The 22,890-nt window shown below is 42.1% G+C and overlaps 1 protein-coding gene across 1 annotated transcript in view; it reads left to right on the top strand.

The window, feature by feature from the left end:
* Positions 1 to 22,890, top strand: part of RP1 (RP1 axonemal microtubule associated) — a 235,699-nt gene that overhangs the window by 80,102 nt on the left and 132,707 nt on the right. The window contains exons 5-7 of the mRNA XM_032469958.1: positions 11,408 to 11,604; positions 15,616 to 16,239; positions 16,942 to 17,113. Coding sequence (XP_032325849.1) covers positions 15,628 to 16,239; positions 16,942 to 17,113 — 784 coding nt within the window. The 5' untranslated portion in view covers positions 11,408 to 11,604; positions 15,616 to 15,627. The remainder of the gene's footprint in view (positions 1 to 11,407; positions 11,605 to 15,615; positions 16,240 to 16,941; positions 17,114 to 22,890) is intronic.

Genomic DNA, 22,890 nt, shown 5'->3' with positions numbered 1-22,890 from the left:
CAGCGGACCACGCTTTCAGGACGGCTTGTCACGGAAGAGTGAGACTGGTGGTGAGCACAAGGAAGGGAGCTGGGAGTGAGAGCGCAAAAGCGAGGCTGAAGAGGCAATAGGAGAGACCGAAGGGGACTGAAAGGGACCCAGAGGGAGTTAATCGTGGCACCAGCACCAAGGTCAGAGTCAGCTCAGCGCCCGGGCTGGTCTGCACCTGGTGAAGGTCAGAGCAGACAGCTGGGCTGGAGTTTAGGAAAGTCCTTGCTGTATTCAGTGGGAAGCGGGGGCCCCGGAAGGTAATGGATGACAAGCTTTGGCAACAGAAAAGGCTTTGGACACTACACTGACATTTCAGTTTAGTCTGAATTTTTTTGGGGGGAGGAGGGGAGGTAATTAGGTTTATTTATTTATTTTAATGGAGGGACTGGGGATTGAACCTAAGACCTCATGCATGCTAAGCGCGCGCTCTACCGCTGAGCTATACCTTCCCCTTCCAAGCCTGAAGTTTTATACTTGACATTGTGGGTCAGAAGCTGGTGCCTGAAGCTGCAGGTGGAGGAAGGTGAGAGTATCGGGGGGAACGTCATTGAGTGAGATTTATAGGAAGAAAGACAGATGCTGATTTTACAGCATCTCCAGACATGGGTCTACCTTGATTTCAATATCCCTTGGTTTTCGGCCTTTATTTGGATACTAGATCTTCTCTCTGGAAGGAAAATGAAAGGGGATTAAACAAACACTGCTAGAATGTCTACGACTTAAAAAGCACTTGGCCCAGCACTTTACATATGCTATTCGTCGAACTGTTAAGCAGCCTCTGAGATACTTATTTTTATCTATATTTTGTAGAAGATATGGAGGCTCAGGTGGGTAAGTCACCCGAGTGCACAGGAGCAGTCAGTGGTGGCCTTTAGACTCACTGCTGGGCATACGTGATCCTGAAGTCCCCACTCTTTTCACCCCACATGCTGTTTCCTGCCGGTGCCCGGCGGTGCTAGCGAGGGGCCCCCACACGCAGCTGCTCTCAGTAACTTTGACGGGCTGCCAACTTCTGCCCTCCCTCCGTCTCTTTCTCTTTCTCCTACTAATCTCTTAAAATCCATTTTTCTCCCATTTTTTCTGATGTTTTAAAATAGACTTTATTTTCTAGAGCAATATCACGTCCACAGCGTAAGAGAGCAGAAGGGACAGAGATTTCCCACGACTGCCCCAGCCCCTACCTACAAGGCTCCAGCCTCTACTCCTGCTGTTCTAACGTCAGTCCTCTGCACAGTAACCAGAGCCATCTCTCCACGATGCAAATCAGACTTCCCCACCAGAACAAAACTGAACTCCTCACCACGGCCTGGTGCCCTGAGCAGCCTGGCCTCCTCCTCCTCTGATGGCACCTTTCTTTACTCGCCACCTCGCTCAGATTTAACAGCTTCTCTGGCCTCATTTCTGCCTCAGGGCCTTTGCATATTCTGTCCTTTCTGTTTGGAATATATTTCTTCTATGTTTTGGGGTAGTTTTTTCTCTTTCCAGATTTAGTTTCACCTTAAACATCCCCTTCTTAGAAGGGACTTTCCTGAGAAACTGACTGGCCTTCCTCGCCTTTCTACCAAGTTACCCTACTTTATCTTTTTCAAATCACTTCTGCCCCCGAAATTATTTTATTTGCTAATTTTCTTTTTTTTGCTGCCTGTAGTTCCATCAGTTAGCTTTTACAGCATTTAAAAAAAAAATCACCCTGAACTTAGTGGCTAAAACAAGCATTTATTGAGCTTATGAGTTGGGCAGGCCAGTGGGACTGGGCCCAGATGGGTGGTCTTCTGGGTTAGACTGGGCTTCCTTACGTGTCTGTACTCAGGTGGGTGGCTCTGTGCTGAGGGCCAGCTGGCCGTTGGCCGGGGTGACTGCGCCACCTGCACTAGGCTTCTCTCCTAGTCTTGCAGGCCAGCCCATGCTTACTCATATGCTGAGTAACAGGAGGTTCTTGGGAGAGCTGAGCGACCCGTTCTCTTGAGATTTGCTTTTGCTGCTGCCATAATGTCCCTCGGCTTCATCCTGTTGGTCAAAGCAGCTCACATTCAAGGAGTGGGAAAACAGACGGCGCCTCTTGATGGGAGGAGCTACAGATGACACTGGGAAGGGGTGTGGAGGGAGGGAGGGAATAACTGTGCTCATTTTTGCAAGCAATCATAACAGTGATTTGCCATTTATGTCAGGTTATTTGCATCAGCAACTTTTGTTTGTTTGTTTGAGCTTGGGAGACCACCCACCTTGTGAATCTTTATGGGGCAAAGAGCATCTCTTCCTGGAGCTGCTGGATGAGCTGCGTATTTTCTGTCCACTTCTCTGCATTAGAGGCACAGCCAGTCGTGCGGCGTGGAAGTGAGCAGGGTGACGGCAGGCTCCCTGCGGACTGCGCTTTCTGGTTAGAGTCTCAGCCGAGGGGCCTGTGCCAGGTTGGTCTTATTTGCAGGACGATTGTGACCCTGGTGGGAAGGTGGCGAGGGTGCGAGTCGTAGCACGTTGAGCTCTGGTGTCCAGGTGGTTTCTTTACCAGACCCGTTCTGTGAAAGGTTTCATATCTTTGTCCCTGAAATCTTAAGTTAGGGCCTTATTATTTAGACCTCTCGAAGATTCTGTGAGCCACTCAGTATGCTTTTAATAGACTCCTTTCTGTGTAATCCTCAGGGTCAGATTTGGTCTCTTGCCACCAAGAGTCCCGATCCAGCAGTTGGTACCAGGAATAGGGTGGATTTTTCACGTATAATGAGAAGAGTTAGGGGGTTACCAGCTTGGCCCAGCTGCTCCCGCAGCTGTCAGGACCCCCTCTCTTCCTACGTGGCCGTTCTCCACGCGTGAGTGTTTATCTTTGTGCATGTTGTCGCTAACCAGCTCCCTGTGTTACTCCCACGTTCCAGGCAGGGAGAGGGAAGATGGGGGTGGCACCAGCTGTGTCTGTTTCTTTTATCAAGAAAGCAAAAGTTTCTAGAAGTGCTCCTTCAGATCTTCCCTTACATTGTCTTGGCTTCAACAAGGTCACCTGGATCACCAACCCGAGAGATGGAGAAGTGAGAATCTGGCTTTCCGCCCTCCCTGAGGAAGGTGCGAAGGGAGCAGGCTCGGGAATGTGTGTTGAACAAGACGATGACCAGTGGCTACTGCATTATTAGTTTCCCCTTTAGTGATGTATTTAGTTTTGTTTTATTTTTAAGTGAAGTATAGTCAGTTTATAATGTTGTGTCCATTTCAGGCATACAGCATCATCTTTCAGTCATACACATACATACATATATTCCTTTTCATATCCTTTTTCAGTTATAGGGTTACTACAAGATACTGAATATAGTCCCCTGTGCTGTACAGTAGAAACTTGTTGTCTATCTATTTTATATACTGTAGTTAGTATCTGCCAATCTCGAATTCAAAATTTATCCCTTCCCAACCCCTTTCCCCCCTAATAACCGTAAGTTTGTTTTCTACGTTGGTGAGTTTGTTTATGTTTATGTAAATAAGTTCATTTGTGTCATTTTTTAGATTCCACGTAGTGATATTATGTATTTTTCTTTCTCTGTCTGACTTGCTTCACTCAGCATGATGATCTCCAGGTCCATCACGTTGCTGCCAGTGGCATTATTTTATTCTTTTTTACGGCTGAGAAGTATTCCATTGTATAAATATACCACCGCTTCTTTATCCAGTCATCTGTCAATGGACATTTAGGTTGCTTCCATGTCTTGGCTGTTGTATATGGTGCTGCTATGAACACTGGGGTGCAGGTGTCTTTTCAAATTAGAGTTCCCTCTGGACACATGCCCAGGAGTGGGATTGCTGGGTCATATGGTAAGTCTATTTTTAGTTTCTTAAGGAGCTCCCTCTTTAGAAGGATGGTTCCTGGAGAACAGGGGTTGAGTGTTGTTCACTGCTGTCTCTTCTGTGCCTAGAACAGTGCTTGGCAAATATGGGACCTTAAAATTCATTGACTGATTGATTTCTAATCCACTGTCAACAGCTGGAGAATCTTTCTTCCAAATCTGTCTTATCTTTTGCTTTTATTACAGAGCCACCATTCTATGCCAGGCCAATTATTAAAGATTTATTTATTAAAGATTTGTTTTCATGCTATATTTCTCTCTCCAGTCTTTTGTTTGTTTTTAAATTTTTTATTTTTTATTTTTTTTTATTGAAATGTAGTTGATTTACAATGTTTCAAGTGTACAGCAAGGTGATTCCGTTATATATATATATATATATATCTCGGTTCTTTCTCAGATTCTTTTCCCTTATAGGTTGTTTCAAGATCTTGAATCCAGTTCCCTGTGCTGTACAGTAGGCCCTTGTGTTTTCTCCCCAGTCTCTTCCATCTTCTGTGTGCGTTGCCTTCTGCCACTAGAATATCATGGTGAATACCGTTTCTGGCTTGTCCTTGTCTTTCTCATAGATCTGTGTTAGTTGTGCTGTGGTAAATCGCAGTCTCTTAGCCTGGGATTCTGTGCCACGCGTTAGCTGTCTGTTTCCCTCCCACATCAGCAACTTCACTGGTAATCACTCACAAAGCCAGCTCATCCCCTGGCCATCTGGTATACTTGCCACGTCCAGTGTGAGCAGAGGGCAGGCTGCAGGGCTCGCCGGGACAAAGGCAGACGGCTGTACCGGGAAGGGAGTAAGTGAGACCAGATTTAGGGAAGACCCTCAGCGGGGCAAGGCCTGCCAGGCTGTTGGTGAGAGGGAAAGGGCAGTCACCATTCACTCTGAACTTGTGTCTAGCCTGCAGTCTCATCAGTAGAACTCATACCGGGCAGGGCGTCTGACTGGGCGGAAGCAGGAAAGGGCCACCTCAGTCCGGTCAGGGGGGCGCTCAGAGCAGTCCTTTTGTCCCTGAGAAGTGGAGCATGAACCAGGATCGAGAACCGCAGACTGAAACACAGACTGGCCCGCAGGAGGCTGAAGTTCAGGGCCATGCAGCTGAGAAGGCACTCAGCCATTCTTTAAGCTTCTAGAGAGGATGAGACCATGCACAGCCAGCCCGGGGAGGCCGAGCCTGCCCTGCGTAGGGCCTCAGGGCTGGCGGCCAGACCGCGCTGGGTCAGGCGGGGACTGGCAGCCCCGTCTGCCTGCCTTCCCTCTCCTTTTACACGTGCTCCACTTCTTATCAGAAACATATTCTTGGCTTGTGTGCTTACAGGGAGTTTTTGGAAACCGTGGGGTACAATTATGATACAGTTCAACGTATTTGCTGAAAGATAATTCGAGTCATTTTTACAGAAAGACAGTATAGACAGATATAAAATTGGCATGCTGTTTTTCAGGCAAAATTAAAGCTTCAATTTCCAGCTTTGGTTCAAACTCCAGTCTACAATTAGGTATTCACTTTCCCCTTTCCTTAGAGGTACTAGGATGGAAAGAATTGAGAAACTCAGGATTTTAAGTCAGGTAAAGTGCCTCTAGAGACAGTGTAATTATTATGAAAGTTGTTAATTAAAGATGTATGTTTTCACCTATATGTGGAATCTAAAAAACAAAACAAACAAATAAAACAGAAACAGACCCACAGATACAGAGGGCAACCTAGTGGCTGCCAAAGGAGAGAAGGGGTAGGAGAGGGACGAAATTCGTGAAGGTACAAACTACCAGTTATAGAATAAGTAAGTCACAGAGATGTGACGTACAGCACAGGGAGTGTTGTCAGTATGTTATAATAACTTTGCATGGTGTGCAATCTCTAAAAATATCGAATCATTATGCTGTAGGCCTGAAACTAGTATGATACTGTAAGTCATCTATACATCCATAAAAAATACACATCCTAAGATTTTCAACTAGAATTCAGAAATTTCCATTTTCAGAATGCATTAAAAAGACCATGTCTGAGATTAAAAAAAAAAATTCTTTAACAGGAAAGGAAAGCTCTCGTTGACAGCATTAGTGGTAAGGATTAGAAAAAAACTGCTATTTGGAGAGAATATCCCAATGTCTTCTTTTTTAAGGTAAAAATGTTAAGTCAGTCTAAAAGAATTTCAAGGTGTTTTTCTCACTCTTAAAAAATAATGAACATTTATCATTTAAAATAAGAAAGTCCTTATGTATGCATAGTGCAGTTTTATTCAGGAACGTCTATTTCCTCTAAGCAAGAAAGACCTTCTGAACATTTTAAAGTAACACCTTAACCTAATCGCACGAACAGAATGGAACTTTCAGCTGTCATCTCTTTGCAGTAAGTTAGGATCTTCACATATCTAAATAGTCCCCTGTGGCAGCGTGCTGGTCACATACCAGGGGAAATTTACTCCAAATCGCTTTTGAATTTTACTGGCTGCCTCCAAAAATTGATGTGAAATCCCAAGAACTGTTTATCAACTGAGAGAGAAAAGTATAAATTGAAGTTCTACTTACTTGTTCTGTCAAGATACGTAGGAACGATTTTTTGGATTGGCTTGTCTAAACTTAGGTTGGTTATATGTATTTTGAGGATAGCCACCTTCTCCTTCAATAATAGTGAAGTTATTCCTTTTTTGGTTAAGTAAAATAGACTCTTTTATAGTATTTTGAACACCCTTGAAGACTTAATGGAAAAGGTGATTTACCCCTGACAGGCAAAGTTTTTAGAGCAACAGTGTTTTGTTTTGTTTTGTTTTACTGTTTCATTTAGGAAATAGTACTTATCAAATTCTGACCAAGTGATTATAACTCATTAATTTGTCCAGAATTAAAAAATAAATATTAATCACAGAAACGATAGATCTCAATGTACAGTTTTGGGATATACAGAATTCTGCCTCAGTAACACTAATTCTCCATAAGACTACGCTAGACATCAAGATGCTTTAATCAGGATCATTTTGAATTTTGAGTGTATCCAGATCAGTTTCATCTGATCAGCCAGTGATGGAAATGTGAAATTCCACTGTGAACTTGGGGGCTTTTTGTTATTTCAGCATAACTTAGACTACTGTGTCCATCATAGGCTTTAACCATGTCACAACTGTCAATACTATATAATTTCTAGAGTTGGCTCATTTCACTACGTGAATAATAATATTCACTACTTTCACAAGACACAAATTACAGCCCTCACTTGAATGCCTCTAAAATCTCTCTTATGCTGATCTCTCTCCCCATCTGCAATGTCATGCTAATAACTGCTTTTTGGACATCACTAATGATGTCTATGACTTCAAACTAAGTCTGTCACAAATGGAATGGATTTATATAGTTCCTGACTTAAATCTCTCCTGTCACATAGTCTATGGTTGTTAATGGCACTGCAGTTTCTCCAGGCTTGACAAACTTGAGTTACCCCTTTAAACAAAGACATGGCAAGTACTTGATAAAAGCCAGCTCCTACAGTCATCTGTGTTCCGGCTGCTTCATGCAATGCCTGCTGAACTATGCTCTGTGCTGGCTTCTTTAGTTCCAGTAGATTGTTCATTTAGGGGATTAAATAAATTACCTATCTCCTTGCCTTCCGCAATCAACCTATTGTTGTGTTATTTTGGGTCTACCTCTGAAGTTTTGGGGGACTCATTTCCTTCCTTTCTGTTTCTATTTTCATCAGTATAAGTCAGGCCCTCAGGAACTCTTGATTTAACTATTTTTAGGGCCACCTCACCAGTTTCTGTCACTACAGTCTCCTCCCTCCAAATCATCGGATGTACAGTGTCAGTGAGATGCTCAGTTCTGATGTCATCTCCCTGCTCAGAAATCTTCAGTGCTTTCCCATGTTCTGTGGAATAAACGCCTTCGCCAGGCATTTTTGACCCTCTACAGTGTGGCCTCAACACATACAGAGGCTTCAACATTAGATGGAGAACATTACTGCAAAGTGGTTAATTGGCTCCTCTATTTACTAACGGTGTGTCTTTTGGTTAAGTACTATTCCTTCCTTGACCCCAGTGTTCCAAGCTGGAAAACACAGTTAATAACACTATGTACCTCATAGAGTTGTTGTGAGGATTAAGTGAAATAGTTTATTTAAAGCGTTAAGTATGGTGCCTGGCACAAAGCGATTAGTCAACTATTTATTGTTATTGTTGTTACTATTATTACTATGACAGCACTGCTGGGGGTAGATAAATAGATGCTGTTTATCCATGGAGCTTGTAACAGTTTAGTCCTCTGTGAGTTTTAGAAGTGGGAGCACGAGTCTGCTACAGCACTGGGCATTCTGGTCCCTCCTCATTTAGCTCCCGTGTTTGCCTCATTAGCAGTGACTTCCAGACGAAGGGCTATGCCTATTGAGTTGTATGGAGCACATTAAAAACTGACCTGATCTGTTGCCTAACGGGATTAGTCACAAAACCCAAACGTCCATCAGCTGGTGAACAGATACGCAAAATAACAGTATATTCATACACTACGACACTATTCAGCAGTAAAAAGGAACGATGTCCTGCTGTGTGCTAAAACATAGCTGAACCTCAAAAGCATTACGCTAAATCAGTGAAGCCAGACACAAAAGACTCCGTGTCGTATGATTCTGTTTATATGAAATGTTCAAAATAGGCAAATCTGTAGAGACAGAAGTAGATTAGTGGCTGCCTTGGGCTCTCGGTGGAAGTGAGAAATGACTGTAGACGGGGACAAAGTGTCCTTCTGGGTTGATGGAAATGTGTGTGTCTAGTTCTCTGTCATTTCATCACACGTGTACCCACCACCACAGTCGAGATACAGAACTGAAGATATGTTCATCCTGCTGCCCCTTAGGGTCCCACCCACCCCTCTCCCACACCATCTGTTACCCTGAAACCCCCCACACCATCCGTAACCCCTGAAACCCCCAACCTGTTCCCCATCTCTGTGATTTTGTCATTTCAAAAATTTTATGTAAGCAAAATCATACAGTATGTGAGACCACTTACATTTAATGTAATTATTGCTATCTTAGGGCTTAAGTCTTCCATATTATTTTTTAATGTTTGTTCTCTTTGTTTTTTCATTTCCCTGTTTTCTCTTTCATGCCTTCCTTTGGGAAATGTGAGCAGTTTTCAGTTTCATTTTGATTTTTCTACATTGTTTTTGAGCATAACTCTTCGTGTATATTGGTGGTAGTTCTAGGTATTACATTGCACCTACAAAATTATCACTTTACTGATGTAGACATTTTACCAGTTTAAGTGCAGAAAACTTGGTTCCCCTTAACCTCCCATTTATATTTGTTTTAATATTTCCTTTAATATTTCCTCTCCATACATTGAGAACCATATAATATAATACTACATTTTTTGCCTCAACTGTCAAACATAATTTAGAAAATTACAGAGAAGGAAAATCTATTTATCTGTATTTTTGGTCTTTCTGTTGTTCTTTCTTCCTTCCAGATATTCCAAGATTCCTTCTTTCATAATTTTCTTTCTATTAGCCAACTTTCTTTACAAATTCTTTTAGAATAAGTCTGCTGGTGACAAATTCTCTTAGCTTTCCTTCATCTGTGCGTGTCTGGGTTACTCTTCGTTCCTCAAGGATGTTTTCACTGGGCACAGAACTCTAGTCAACAGTTCTTTCATTTTAGCACCTGTAAAGTGCTTGTAACTTCCTTCTGGCCTCTGTGGTTTCTGATGGGAAATCTGTCTAATTGTTTTTCTCTTATATGTAATGTGTCATCTCTCTCTGGTTGCTTTCAAAATTTTTTCTTTGTCTTTAATTTTCTGAAGTTTGATTATGATGGGTTTTGGTGTGAATTTCTTTGAGTTTATTATCTTTGGGATTCAATCAGTTTCTTGAATCATAGTTTGTCTTCTGCAAGATTTGGGAAATTTCCAGCCATTGTATCTGGGAATATTTCAGCCACCCCCTTCACCCCGGACCCCTGTCTCTTTTCCTTCTGCAATTCTGATGACCCACATGTTAGCTCTTCTGTTTTAGTCCCGGAGGTCCCTGAGGTTCTGTTCATTATTATTATTTTTTAATCTATTTTCTCTCTGTCGCTCAGAGTGGGTAAGTTTCATTGTTCTAACTTCACGTTCGCTGATCCTCTCTTCCGTCTTCTCCATTATGCTGGTGAGACCTCCCACTGGGTTCTTACGTTTCAGTTATTATACATTTTCAGTTCTAAGATGTCCATTTCATTCTTCTTTATATCTTCTATTTCTTGGCTGAGGCCTTCTATTTTTTCGTTTGTTTCAGATGCGTTTGTAATTGCTTGTTGAAGTATTTTTATGATGTCTGCTTTAACGTTGTTGTCAGATAATTCTAACCTCTGTGCCATGTTGATGATGACATTTGTTAATTGTTTCTTATCAGTCAAGTTGAGATTTTCTGGTTCTCAGTAAAGTGAATTCTTTTTAAAACTTATATCCAGGACACTTGGGCACTATGTTATGAAACTGTGGATCCAGTTTAAAACTTGCGTTTTACCAGGTCTCCACTGACACTCTGCTGGCAGCGGGAAGGAAGCACACCTGTTTACTGCCCACACTGACTCATTTGATCCCCTGGGGAAAGGGGGCCTCACTGTCCTGAGGGAGGTGGGACTTCACGCTTCCTTTGGGGGTCTCACTGACCCTGGGGGTGGGGGTGACCTCATTGCTGCTGCGTGGTGGTGAAAGCTTTTCTTCTGGGCCTCCTCTGACGCCAGCAGGGAGGGGAGCAGTGGCTCTGTCACTGCCAGGTGAGAATGGAAGTGCTGGTTCCCTGCTTGGTCTTCACTTGTATCATCCCCACACAGGGAAAGGAGAGATGCCACGCTGCCGCTAAATGGTAGTAGTCAAGGCTTGGTAAGGCAGAGGAGGGTGGGGTGGGCTGTTTTTTCCTGTGGTGTTTGGCTAGGGTAGGCAGTTTCTCCCTTTTACTGTACACCTTAAACTTATACAGTGCTGTATCTTAATTATATATCAATAAAACTGGAAGAAGAAAAAAAGAAATGATACCACTGAAGACCTGTACACAAATGTTCATAGAAGTATTATCCATAAGAACCCCAAACTGGAAACAAACCAAATGTGCTTCAACTGGTGAATAAATAAATAAAATAAATTTTAAAAATCCGTAAGATAGATGACTATCTGGCAGTAATAGGGAATGAAGCACTGATACATGCTATTACGTGGATGGCCCTCAAACACTATGGTAACTGAAGAAGCCAGTCACAAAAGACCACGTATTGTAGGATTCCATTCATATAAAACGTCCAGAACAGGCAACTCCATAGAGATGGAGATTCCTGCTTGGGTAGGGCCGGTGTGCGGGGGGTGGGATGGGCACAAAGTTTCTGGGGCATTCTAAAATTGGAGTGCTCGAAAGTGTTCTAAAATTATATCATGGTGATGGTTGCACAACTCTGTGAATATCTCATTGAATCCACTTTAAATGGGTTAATTTTGTATCATGTAAGTTACACCTCAATAAAGCTGTTTAAAAATGCAGACAATTGTGGTTGGATGTTCAGCGTACAGAAGCACATAGGAGAGCTTCATGCTGTGGTTCTCTTTAGGTGAGTTCTCTCTGGAGATTAGCATCACCGTGGATTAAATTAATTGGCTGTCCTCAATCCCTGAGTGTATACACTAAGAATAAATCCGAAGACATTAGTTTCTTTGCACGAAACGAGGTTACGCATCCAGCAACATTTACGGGAATTATTCAAACAACTTAACCATCTTTTCTTTATAAGGGAAGTTTCAAGTTCTGGTAAGTACAAAACTTTACAGTTTTTATTTTTGAAAATAATCTATTTCAGCTAGTTGGACTTTACTTTCCTTTTATATCTAGACTACGTATTTGTGTTTCATCTTTAACCATTAGAAAAAGAATAAATATTGCTAATAATTATTATCTTTACACACATATGCCAGAAACCCTCACAGTATGCTGACACTGAAGTATGAGGGAGCTTCAGTATCAGGAAATCGAGAAGTGCTAATATATTCAAATATAAGTAAATGTTTTTTCCCTCATCATAAAAGCACTATTTGCTCATTAGAGAATCTGTGCAGTATATTAAAGAAGGCAACTGCCTGTAATTCAACAGTGCTGTGACTGCCATGGGGAAGGGCTGGTGTACTTCCCCTCTGAACCCCCACCCCAGGCCCAACCCACAGAGTCAGGATCCATGAAATGGACTAACTTTTCGTGCAATAGCAGATCTCTGAATTGCCACAGAACCAGCTTTATGAATATACCAGTTCTGTTTTTTGTTTTCTACTTCATTCTTTATGAATTGCTCGAATTCCTACCATGTAATTAGTGATATGATACCCCTTCATCCTGTAAATCTGTCATCCGTTTTGTCAAGCGAGTAGCGGAGGGAAGACACAGCCCTCTCAGTAGAGGCAACTATTTAGCTCAGAGCAGCACAGACAGCTGAGAGCAGTAACGGCACGCATAAAGATAACGATGGTTGAACCTAGTGAAACCAAGGGTGTTGAAAAAAATCTGCTTCATCTTAAAAAGCATTATAAGTATTCAAGACAGCTCCATGGTCTGACTGAGCAATGGAGAGCAGGCAGAGAAGAGGGGAAGGTATTGGTAGCCAGCTGTCAACTCAGTAGAAGCAGATTTTCAATATAATCTGAGCTGGAGGTATGAAGTTTTAAGTCAGTGTTGGGGCAAGTGGAGGGCCTTCAGAGTCTAGTTTCCTCTTGTTCCCTCTTTCCACCTCCACTTCCCCCAGCATAACCTGCTGGGAGAAGAATTAGACCACGCTTTGTTCCTTAGATGGCCCCTAAGTACACCGCTGCCTTGCCCCAAGGTCAGAGGGCTCAGAATAAACCTTATTATCTAAAATGTATGCAAAGACACATTTCAGAATTTCCATCCAAGTTCTGATTAGTCTTTGAAGTTGGCTAAGAAAGGTGCACAACTAAGGGTAGCTAAAAGCTGTGAAGGGCTGGGAGCTCTGTTTCACAAAAGGGGACACTACTGTCAAGACCGACCGACCACGTCGCTGGTCTGTCCACTGCCCTGGCAGATGCTGCGCTAACCCTCGTCTTCTTCCTGGAGGGCAACCCCGCCACTCTTTGCCTCTGGCATCTAAGCTTTATATAAGCTTTCCTCTGGAAACCACTGTCTCTTCCCACCCTCAGCATCTCTCCTTGACATTTTCAAGGTACCCTGACTCTTCCTCAATTCTGCTACTGAATTACTCTGTGAATTTCCAACCGACACTGTAGGAGACACACATGATGTCAAGGCAAAGATGAAACACTCCCTCTGGAAAGGATCTAGTTTGCACTCTCTCCCCCAGTGATGATTCTAGGCACTGTATCCACAGAGATCCTTTTATTCAACAATAATGCTGAATCTTCACCGTCTTCTGTTACACACGCGACGCCCACCTTACTTATCATAGGCTCTTAAACCTCACCCACACGTATGCAAAATCTCAGTACATGCTCCAGAACTTCCCTGGTGACTTCCAGGAGTTTCCAGGGATCCTCTTACACGCAACTAGGATCACAGGAACTTGCATCTTTGTTTTGTTTTTGCTACAGCCTCCGCATCAAGGTGCCTGGCAACCACCCTGCTGCAGGTAGTTTCTCTGCAAATGCTCCTCCACTGCGGGGCACAGGGCATCGTCCCAGGACGTGGTAACTTCAGCGTCTTCTCTTCATGCATCAGGCTCAAAACCAGTGAGCAGGGCTGGGCAGCAGTGGGATAGCGACAATGGGGGCCATTTTTTCCCGTCAACTGTCCCTATCTGCCATGGCCTCCTTTTTGGTTCCAACACAAAATCTCCTTTTTCTTATTTTAGCCAAAAACAAACAAAAACCACCACCACCAACAGAAAAAAACCTCAAAACAAAACCCTTAGCATATCAGCTTACATAACTGTGTTCCCAACATGACCACCAGGTCAGCAGCTCTCCAACTAGTGAGATCCAGGAAACTACTGAAATTAAAAGCCTCACTATGCATTTACATATAGATGAATATAACTTTCCAAAATTAGGTGAAAAACGTGTCTCAAACACTATCCATGTAAAAAATTCTCAAATAAATATGTAAGAAAACCAGCCTAGAAAGTAACTGGAGTTACTGAGTTCTGAAGTCTTTTGTTTAAACACTGAAGGATTTCCTCCCTCTTAACAGTTGGTGAGGGCCTGAGACTCAGCAGCGTGGCCCAGTTTATCAGGTCAGACCACAGCTTATCAGCGGAGGGTGAGGAGAGATTGAGGTTTTGCTGACTCCACCGCAAAGCTGGATTCCCCAGCTCCTGATGCGCATGCCTGCTACAGCAGCTTTATTGTCTTAAGTATTGTAATTACTTTAAACTGCTTGGGGAGAGAGAAGAGGAGACACATCTAATTTCTCAGCTGATCTTTGAATGCATTTTCTTTATATATAAATGAGATTTGCAAATTGTATTGGAGATAAATGAAGTGTCTTAGATAACAGCTTGCAAACATTTAAGTAGGTGATTTGGGCCAGATTTATAGCTGATTTATAATGACAAATATGCCTTTTTCATCTCTTAACACTGATCACATTCATTTAGCTTGTTCAGTTTGTCTTCAAGGCTGCAGGGCACTCTTACTCTGTCAAAAGACACCGATAATTACATTGATTTAAAACAACAGAAAATAGCCACAATACACTACAAATGAAAAAGCAGCTAGGTATCGGATAAACCCTCCCGCTAGCTGCTCACTTGTTAATCAGACTCTGGTTTCAGTTGGGAAGTGGGACACCTCAGCGACTGGCTGAAAATGGCTCTTAAATTCCCTCCTGAAGTTTTCATTTTAGAACCACTAGTGGGAGCAGTAACCAGACTGCACCATTTTCAGCGGCCCACAGCAATGCTGTCATTCATTCCAAAAATATTTGCTTAGTGCAGTGTTTCCTAAAGTAGGACTACTAGTGTGCTAGATAATTTGCCTGCATTTTCTACAATCTGTAATGGAACCATCTTAATATGGCCCTTATTTAAGGATATATGTGATACATTTATTCTAGAATTTAATGTCAGGAAACAGTTTTCTCCAGATGAACTCATTTGATTCCATCCAACAGACAATATGAACTTTATAACCTTTTTCTGTTTCCTCCCTTCTCCCTGACTGCCAGGACATGCAGAACTAAATCGATCAATTACAAAACTCTCTTTACTCTTCTCATTGGATGGTTTCTGATTTGTGTCTCCGTTATTTTTTTAAAAAATTATTCAATAATACTTGTTAAAGATCCACAAAATTTGATAATGTATGAAAAACACAAATATTATGCATAGCTCTGCCATCAGTGATAACCACCATCAACACTGGGCTGTGTATACTTCAGACTTTCTTCTGCTACTGTAATAAATATTATATACATTGGCAATGGCATAGTGGGTGTATTCTGTAAACTGCCTTTTCACTTAGTAGTAGCTCATGATCAGTTTTCTGTGCCAATACAGAACTATAGCCATTTTTAACGGGTTGTATAGTTTTCCATGGGTGTATATAATTTACCTACATAGGCTTTTATTAGTGTCTTTAGATTGTTTTTATCTTTCAATTATATCTACCCTTATTTAATTGTTTCTTTTGTGACTTTTTATTGTAAGCCCTTGAAACTTACCTTTCAAAATAGGTGGTATAATGAATGAATAGATGAATGAATGAAATCCTAGGAAGAGCCTGGGTACCTACAACTATAACCAGCTGGCCTTCGCACGTGGTGCTGTTGCTGTGAAGATGAACAATTTTCTTCCGCCTCCAGGTCTCGATCAACATGAGCGGAACTCTCTCCACTAGCTTTGCCATGATCCGTCGGACTTCTTCCGAAGGTCAGGCTCCTTCCTCTCGCCAGCTGCGCGTCGCTCAGCCTGTCGTGGCCAAAAGGATCAGCTTCTACAAGAGCGGAGACCCGCAGTTTGGGGGCGTCCGGGTGGTGGTGAACCCCCGTTCTTTCAAGACGTTCGATGCTTTGCTGGATAACTTGTCGGGGAAGGTGCCCCTGCCGTTCGGGGTGAGGAACATCAGCACCCCTCGGGGAAGGCACAGCATCACGCGCCTGGAGGAGCTGGAGGACGGCCAGTCGTACCTGTGCTCCCACGGCAGGAAGGTGCAGCCGGTGGACCTGGACAAGGCCCGCCGGCGCCCGCGGCCCTGGCTCAGCAGCCGGGCCCTCAGCGCGCACGCGCAGCGCGCCCCCGCCCCCGCCGCTCCCGGCATGCTGCGCGCGCCGCGCAGGCTCCTGGTCTTCAGGAATGGCGACCCGAAGACGAGGCGCGCGGTGGTGCTGAGCAGGCGGGTCACGCAGAGCTTCGAGGTCTTTCTGCAGCACCTGACGGAGGTCATGCAGCGCCCGGTGACCAAGCTGTACGCCACGGACGGGCGGAAGGTGAGCACTTCGGCGGGCTCCTCCTGTCTGCGCCGTCGCGGCAAGGGTCGCGGTGGCGGCCCTGGGGAAGGAAGGCTCTTCCCACGTGCGTGCGTGTGAGCGTGCGCGCCCCCGCGCTCGTGGGCGGGCGCTGGCTCGCTGGAGTGGCTGCTCTCTCGGTTCCCGCGAGGGACACTGACGGGGCGTGGGCCCGAGGCCTCTCTCCTCCCTCACACTCCCTCCCCGAGCCCAGAGTTGTAGACGGGTTGACGCAGAATCTAGTCTCCTCAACAGTTCTTGGGAAGGAGTGGCCAGGCATCTTCTGGGACCAGCTGACGGGCCGGGGAGAGTCCCCGGCAGGGGACAGCGTGTCCACAGTGGTCCCTTGCCGACCTGGCGTGTCCTGCAGGCCCTTTCTCAGCTGGATCCTTGGGTGGGGAAGACAGGCAGCACTACGTCCTGTTAAAGAGCTCAGTGGTTCTGATGGAAGAAGACCGGTCAGTCTCCGCCAGCTGGAGGCTGAGTAAGGGTGTGGTCTACCCCCCCCCCCCCCGTACTTAGTCGTTTTATATACATCATTAGTGCCTAACAAATGCTTGGCTTCCTGATTCTCTCGCTCAAGTCCAGGAGGTGGTTGAATTAACTCAGTTGTAAACTCACTGTACGGAAAGAACAAAACTTCGTGTTGCTCACGTAAGGACCATACTCTGGTTTTTTTTCTAGGTTCCCAGTCTCCAGGCTGTGATCCTGAGCTCTGGAGCTGTGGTGGCAGCAGGAAGGGAGCCGTTTAAACCAGGAAATTATGACCTCCAGAAGTACTTGCTTCCTGCTAGATTACCAGGGATCTCTCATCGTGTGCATCCCAAGGGAAATGCTAGGTCAGAAAGCAGAAAGAGTAAGTCACTTAAATATATAGCCTTTATTTTTAGCCCTGAGATTTTTAACCTCACCAGCAGCAACAAAATGATTTATCTTAAATGACCAGTTTCCTTCATTACAGAAAACGAGGGGATCAGAAACGTTCTGAACTGAAATTGGTTATATTTATAGCTGGAAAGAGTCATAGAGATTATCTAATAATTTTTCTTTTAAAGATTTTTTTTTCAAGTTAATAAATGGTGTATCAGTTTAAATTGATGAAGTATGTTTTTTAATCTTTGCATGTAGTACCTAGAGAAAAAATCAAAGTGGGAGAGGAACCCTGTGGCATATGTCTAAGCGGTACTCTGGTAGTTACAGAATTTTCTCTAAATAATGCCGTGCAGTATCACGGTTGAGCTCAGGTTAGTTGATGTACATATTTTTAAAAATCTCTAACTGCATACATGCTCTACTTTCCCGAAGTTACTCCAGTAAAAATCACAGGTCCTTAGATCCACTTTTTATTTATTAAAAAAAAAAGAGGTTTATTTAGCCAGATAATGCTGGTTAACTGTACTCTAGGTTGATAATTCCTTAGGAAATGCCATGCAATGTGACATTATCTTTTGGATAGGGGAGGAGGAGGCCCTCAACACCCAGGAGTGTGGGATAGGCTGTAAATTCTCCTTGCAGGCGTGGCTAATCTCATTATTCATTGTACTCAGTATTTTAGCTCTATGCGAAAGTACTTATTGCCTTTTATACTTAAATTTTAGTTTTTATTTCATTTAAACATGGAATAATACACATTTTAAGTTGTTTTAATTCCTCTATTTATTGCTAAAATGGGTGAATCTCAGTTATTATTGTTGTTACTTAGTTATTTCATGAATATACTTAATAGATAATTATTAGTGTTTCTGTTTTGTAGGCATAGCTGCCAAATACCTGTTTATGCATAGGGTAGTCCTATTCCATCTTGGTCATTTTACGAAAATGGGTTTATTCTGTCTGATATGAGTTGCTGAGTATGATTTTTCATGGTGTCAGGGAATCTGAGGGTTTTGTTGAGTTTTACTTTTAAAAAATTGTGAATGAGATATTTTCATTTATAATGTTAGTGAAAGTATACCAAAAATAAAAGCAAACATCTCTAGGCCTACTCTGAAACTTTAAAGATATGTAATTGGTGGTAAGCATGTGCACATCTATACAAACTACTACCAATATGAATTTGATTGAATTTAGGAAGCATGAGTGCCATAGTTACCACTAGAGATAAACTTTAAAAAATTACGTAGATATCTGGGTCTATGAGTAGCTTTATTTCCTTTTGTTATTGATATTAAATCAAGTGTACTGGTTATACAAAATGGATGCTCAATTAATAATTATTACTAGATTAATCTAGCTTTAAAATAAATTCTAAAAATGTTTTTGCTTTCATACTGCTATATAATAATCTCTCTTGGATATGCACAGATAGGAAAATTAATGCCAACATAAATTATTACTTGCTTATCCTAATAGGTAAGCGGCACTTGGTTAGACTCCAGTTTCAGTAATGGTAAACAAAATAAAATAACAAAACAAAACCCCATGAAAATCTCTTAATTTTTGCTAGAATTCTTAGCAGTTTCTACTTTATACTTTCCTTATTAAAATTTCCTTGTTAAACTCGTTAAAATTAAAAATTTGTGAACTTCCTCATTGAAGTAAAATTGTAAGTTCCTTTTTAAAGAGTAGTGTGTAGAAATGTTCCAGATATTACAATGAGCTAAAAAACCGATGAATACATAGAAGTGAGAAACTTATTAATAACATCTTACTATGAAATTTAGAAAATACGGTATTTTTCACACTAATGATTTATTTTTTTCTTTTCTTTCTTTGCTACCTCTTCTATTGGATATTTATAACTTCTCTACCTTCCACATTATATTTTAATGTGGGGCATCTTTTCCTTTTAAAATTTTGAAAGTGAGCACACAGGTGCCTTCAAGCCCAAGATCCCAGATTTATTCTGTTTCTTCTGACAAAATGCAGAGTAATGATTGCTATTCAGAACATTCTTTTGCTTCTGAAAATTACTTGGCCTTAGAAAAAAGTGATTCTCAGAATTTATTCATATATCCTTCTGAAGATGATGTTGAGAAATCAATTATTTTTAATCAAGATGGCACTATGACAGTTGAAATGAAAGTTCGATTCAAGATAAAAGAGGAGGAAACCATAAAATGGACAACCACTGTCAATAGAGCTGATCTTTCTAATAATGATGAAAAGAGTGAGATAAGAAGTTTTCCAGGGAGAACAGATGATCGATCATCTGGTTTAAAGATTACAGCATGTTCATTGTCTGCAGATGTCTCACCTCTGGAGAAAGGCAATAATCAAGAGGGCAGTTTGGCAGAGGAGATAAACACTCAAATGACGGATCAAGAGGCTGAAACTTGCGATTCTGCTAGTTGGGAGAATGCTGCTATGGACACAAATGCCATCCAAGGAGCTCAGGATCAAGCGAAGCATCATTTTTATAGGCCCCCTACACCTAGACCAAGGAGAGTGAGACAAAAGAAATCTGTGATAGGGAGTGTGACCTTGGTATCTGAAACTGAAGTTCAAGAGAAAATGATTGGACAGTTTTCCTATAGTGAAGAAAGGAAAGATGGGGAAAACAAATCTGAGTATCACATGTTCACACATTCCTGCAGTAAAATGTCATCAGTATCCAACAGACCAGTACTTGTTCAAGTTGATAACAATGAGCAGGTAGAATCATCTTTAGAAAGAAGAAAGGAAAGCAGACTGCTCAAGTCGAGTGCCATAAGCGCTGGTGTGGTAGAAATTACAAGTCAGAAGCTGTTAGAGATGTCCCATAACAATGGCTTGCTGCAGACTACATCAGAAAACTCAAGTGTGGAGGAAGGTACAGTTGATAGTGTAACATCAGACAACAAAACTAGTATCAGAAATTTAAGAACTGGTGGTAACACCAATGATAGAGTCAGTCCTTTCTTAGCAGATGCAACTCATCCTTCAGAGGACAACTCTGGAACTGACAAAACTATTTCCAAGACCTCAGTTTCAGTAGGATCCTCTACTGTCACCACAAGAATTGACAAGCTAATTAATGAATTTTCTCAGTGTGGTTTAACAGAACTTCCAGAAAATGAAAAGCAGATTTCGTCGTCTGCTGCCATCAAAAAGAAGATGAAATCTGAGCAGCATGTGATAAATTCCAGACATCAGGATGGGGAGAGTGCAACTAAAGGAATCCCCAGGAAGAGTAAGAGAATAAATACAAGAGGTAGAATTTCACAGGAAACCATATTGCAGGATTTACATAGTCGCTTTAAAGGAGAGCTACTTTGTGAGAAAGACCTCCATGCAAGTGATATGGTTATTGAATCAAATTATTTTCGTTCCAAAAGTAATAATCCTGTGAATTCCAAGAATTTTCATAGAAATAAATTAAATACTGTTCATAATCCTAAGTTTCAAGGACTTTTAACCAAAAGGAAATCCAGACCACTGAACAAAGTTAGTTTAGGAGGACCTACAAAAAGAGAAATTGGTCAAGGAGATGAAGTACTTTCCCACAATAAATTTAGATATTGCAAAAATACTTTTGAAAATCAGAATTTATTTCATGTGCTTAATTTCCTTGAGCAAAACCCCAATGGTTTTTGTGGACCACAGGCTCAAGCAGAAATAGCATCTTGGTATTTGAGAGGAACAGCAAAGAAGAGTTTAGTTTCAAAAGTTAATAATTCACACATAAGTTTAAGAAGCCAGAAAAAACAAAAAGGGGATAAGTTGAAATCAGATACTATTGTTAGTAAACAGCATGTTACAACCAGGGCAAATTCCTTAGGTTCTTTGAAAAAAGCTGTTTTTCCTGATGATATTACCGATCATTCAGTTCAAAATTATGTACAGAGGTGGTTGCAGAACATAAATCCACATTCAGCTTTGCAACCTGGAAAATCGGTTCCAGTATTCAAAAAGCAAAGGAGTGTGGTACGTTGTAACAACAGTGGTTTTCCAAGAAATAATTCCCGTACAAGTCCTGGAAAAGGAAATAATTTTGTCCTGGAAAGTAATAAGCGCGTAACTAAAAATGCGAGTTTGACAGGAGATAACCTAGGTAGAGAGGTAGGTGCATCTTTAGACAAAGACACCAGTGAAGAACTTACCAAAGATCTCTGTAAGAACCAGATTGAATCTCTGAATGACGCTTACTGTCTTTCCCTTCGTGAATATTGTTCTTTGCCACAGTCAGCTATTTATGGTCATAATACTAAAAGTCAGGTATCTGCTGAAAAGTCAGGACCAGAGGTAAGCTTTGCTTACCAAGATGTAAAGCTAGCTACAAAAGGGCAAAGTGCAGAGGCTGCCATTCAAGTCGATCTCATGGAAGAGGACACCCCAAAAGACCTCTTACCAGTCGGGTTGCTTCACCAACTGCAAGCTTTAGTTCCTAGTGTTCACAAGACTCAGAATGGAGTTGTTCAAATGCCAGGTTCACTTGCAGATGTCCCCTTCCCTTCTCCAATATGTAGTTCATCCACGAATGTTCTTCTAGCTTGGCTCCTGGTGCTACACCTGAAGGGAGGTATGAATAGCTTCTGGCAAGATGATGCTCACAAGACTACCAGCAGAACTTCAGAAATACTTGCATTGTTGGAGGTTCTAAAGCATATTGCTGTCACAGAGGAGGCTGATGACTTGAAGGCTGCTGTTGCCAGTTTAGTGGAATCAACGACAAATCACATGGGACTCACTGAGAAAGAACAGGACATGGTTCCAATAGGTCTTTCTGAAAATTGTTCTATACCCAACCTTCAGATAGTTCCTAGGTGCACTGAAAATGAGGAGACACAGGAGATCTCTTTAGATGGATGCTATTCTGCCAGTGAGGACTGCGTCTCTGAAGTCTGTGTTTCAGAGGTGACTTGCTCTCCATGTGAGATGCGCACTGTGAATAAGACTTGTCCTCCAGAAGAGACTTGTAACCTCAGTGATAATTTTTACCCTAGTGATGGCTGTACCACAGATCAGACTTCCATAAATAAGGCTTGTTTCCCAGGAGAGGTCTGTTCACTTGCTGATGCTGTGTCTTCTCATAAGGCTTGTGCTCATGAGGAAAACTATGTCTATGAGACAGCTTGCCCAGTTGATGAGGCCTGCATTCCCTTTAAAGTCTGCAATACCAGTAATGTTTTAAATTCCAAAGAAAACACATATACTGATAATTTGGAATTGATTGAAGAGTTAGAAAGAGTTGATGAAGTTCACAAAGACCTAAATATTTTGGCAGACTCTGGGTGTAAAGATGGCTTTGATATATTAGTGTCACACCAAAATATCAGTAATTTAAGTCACTGTGTTTCTTCCCAAAGTGCAAATGAACCAGAACTTGATAGGGAACATAATTCTCTGGATGAATGTAAAAACTGTTCATTAAAGAAATTTCAGAATAAAAACACAGATACATCTTTTGATAAAGAAGAATCAAAGACTTCTGAAGAACCAGGCTCAGTAACCAGCAGCATGACATCAAGTGAAAGAAACATTTCAGAATTGGAATCCCTTGAAGAGTTAGAAAAGTGGAACCCTGGTATCTTGAACATAAAGATACATTCAGGAGAGCAAGTTACTGAAGAATCGATCCGGAAGGGGTTAGAGGCTGGTAAAAATTTGGAATTGATCGAAGTCTCTAGCAGGAACATTACAGAGGAGGAAAGAAGGAATGGTGTAATTTGTGAGACAGTCAGTAAGAGGCTGGCAACACCACCATCCTTAGTA

Source organism: Camelus ferus, chromosome 29 (genome assembly GCF_009834535.1).
Source record: "Camelus ferus isolate YT-003-E chromosome 29, BCGSAC_Cfer_1.0, whole genome shotgun sequence".
NCBI lineage: Eukaryota > Metazoa > Chordata > Mammalia > Artiodactyla > Camelidae > Camelus > Camelus ferus.
Note: the sequence above shows the minus strand (reverse complement) of the source record. Positions and strands in the feature narration are given on the sequence as shown.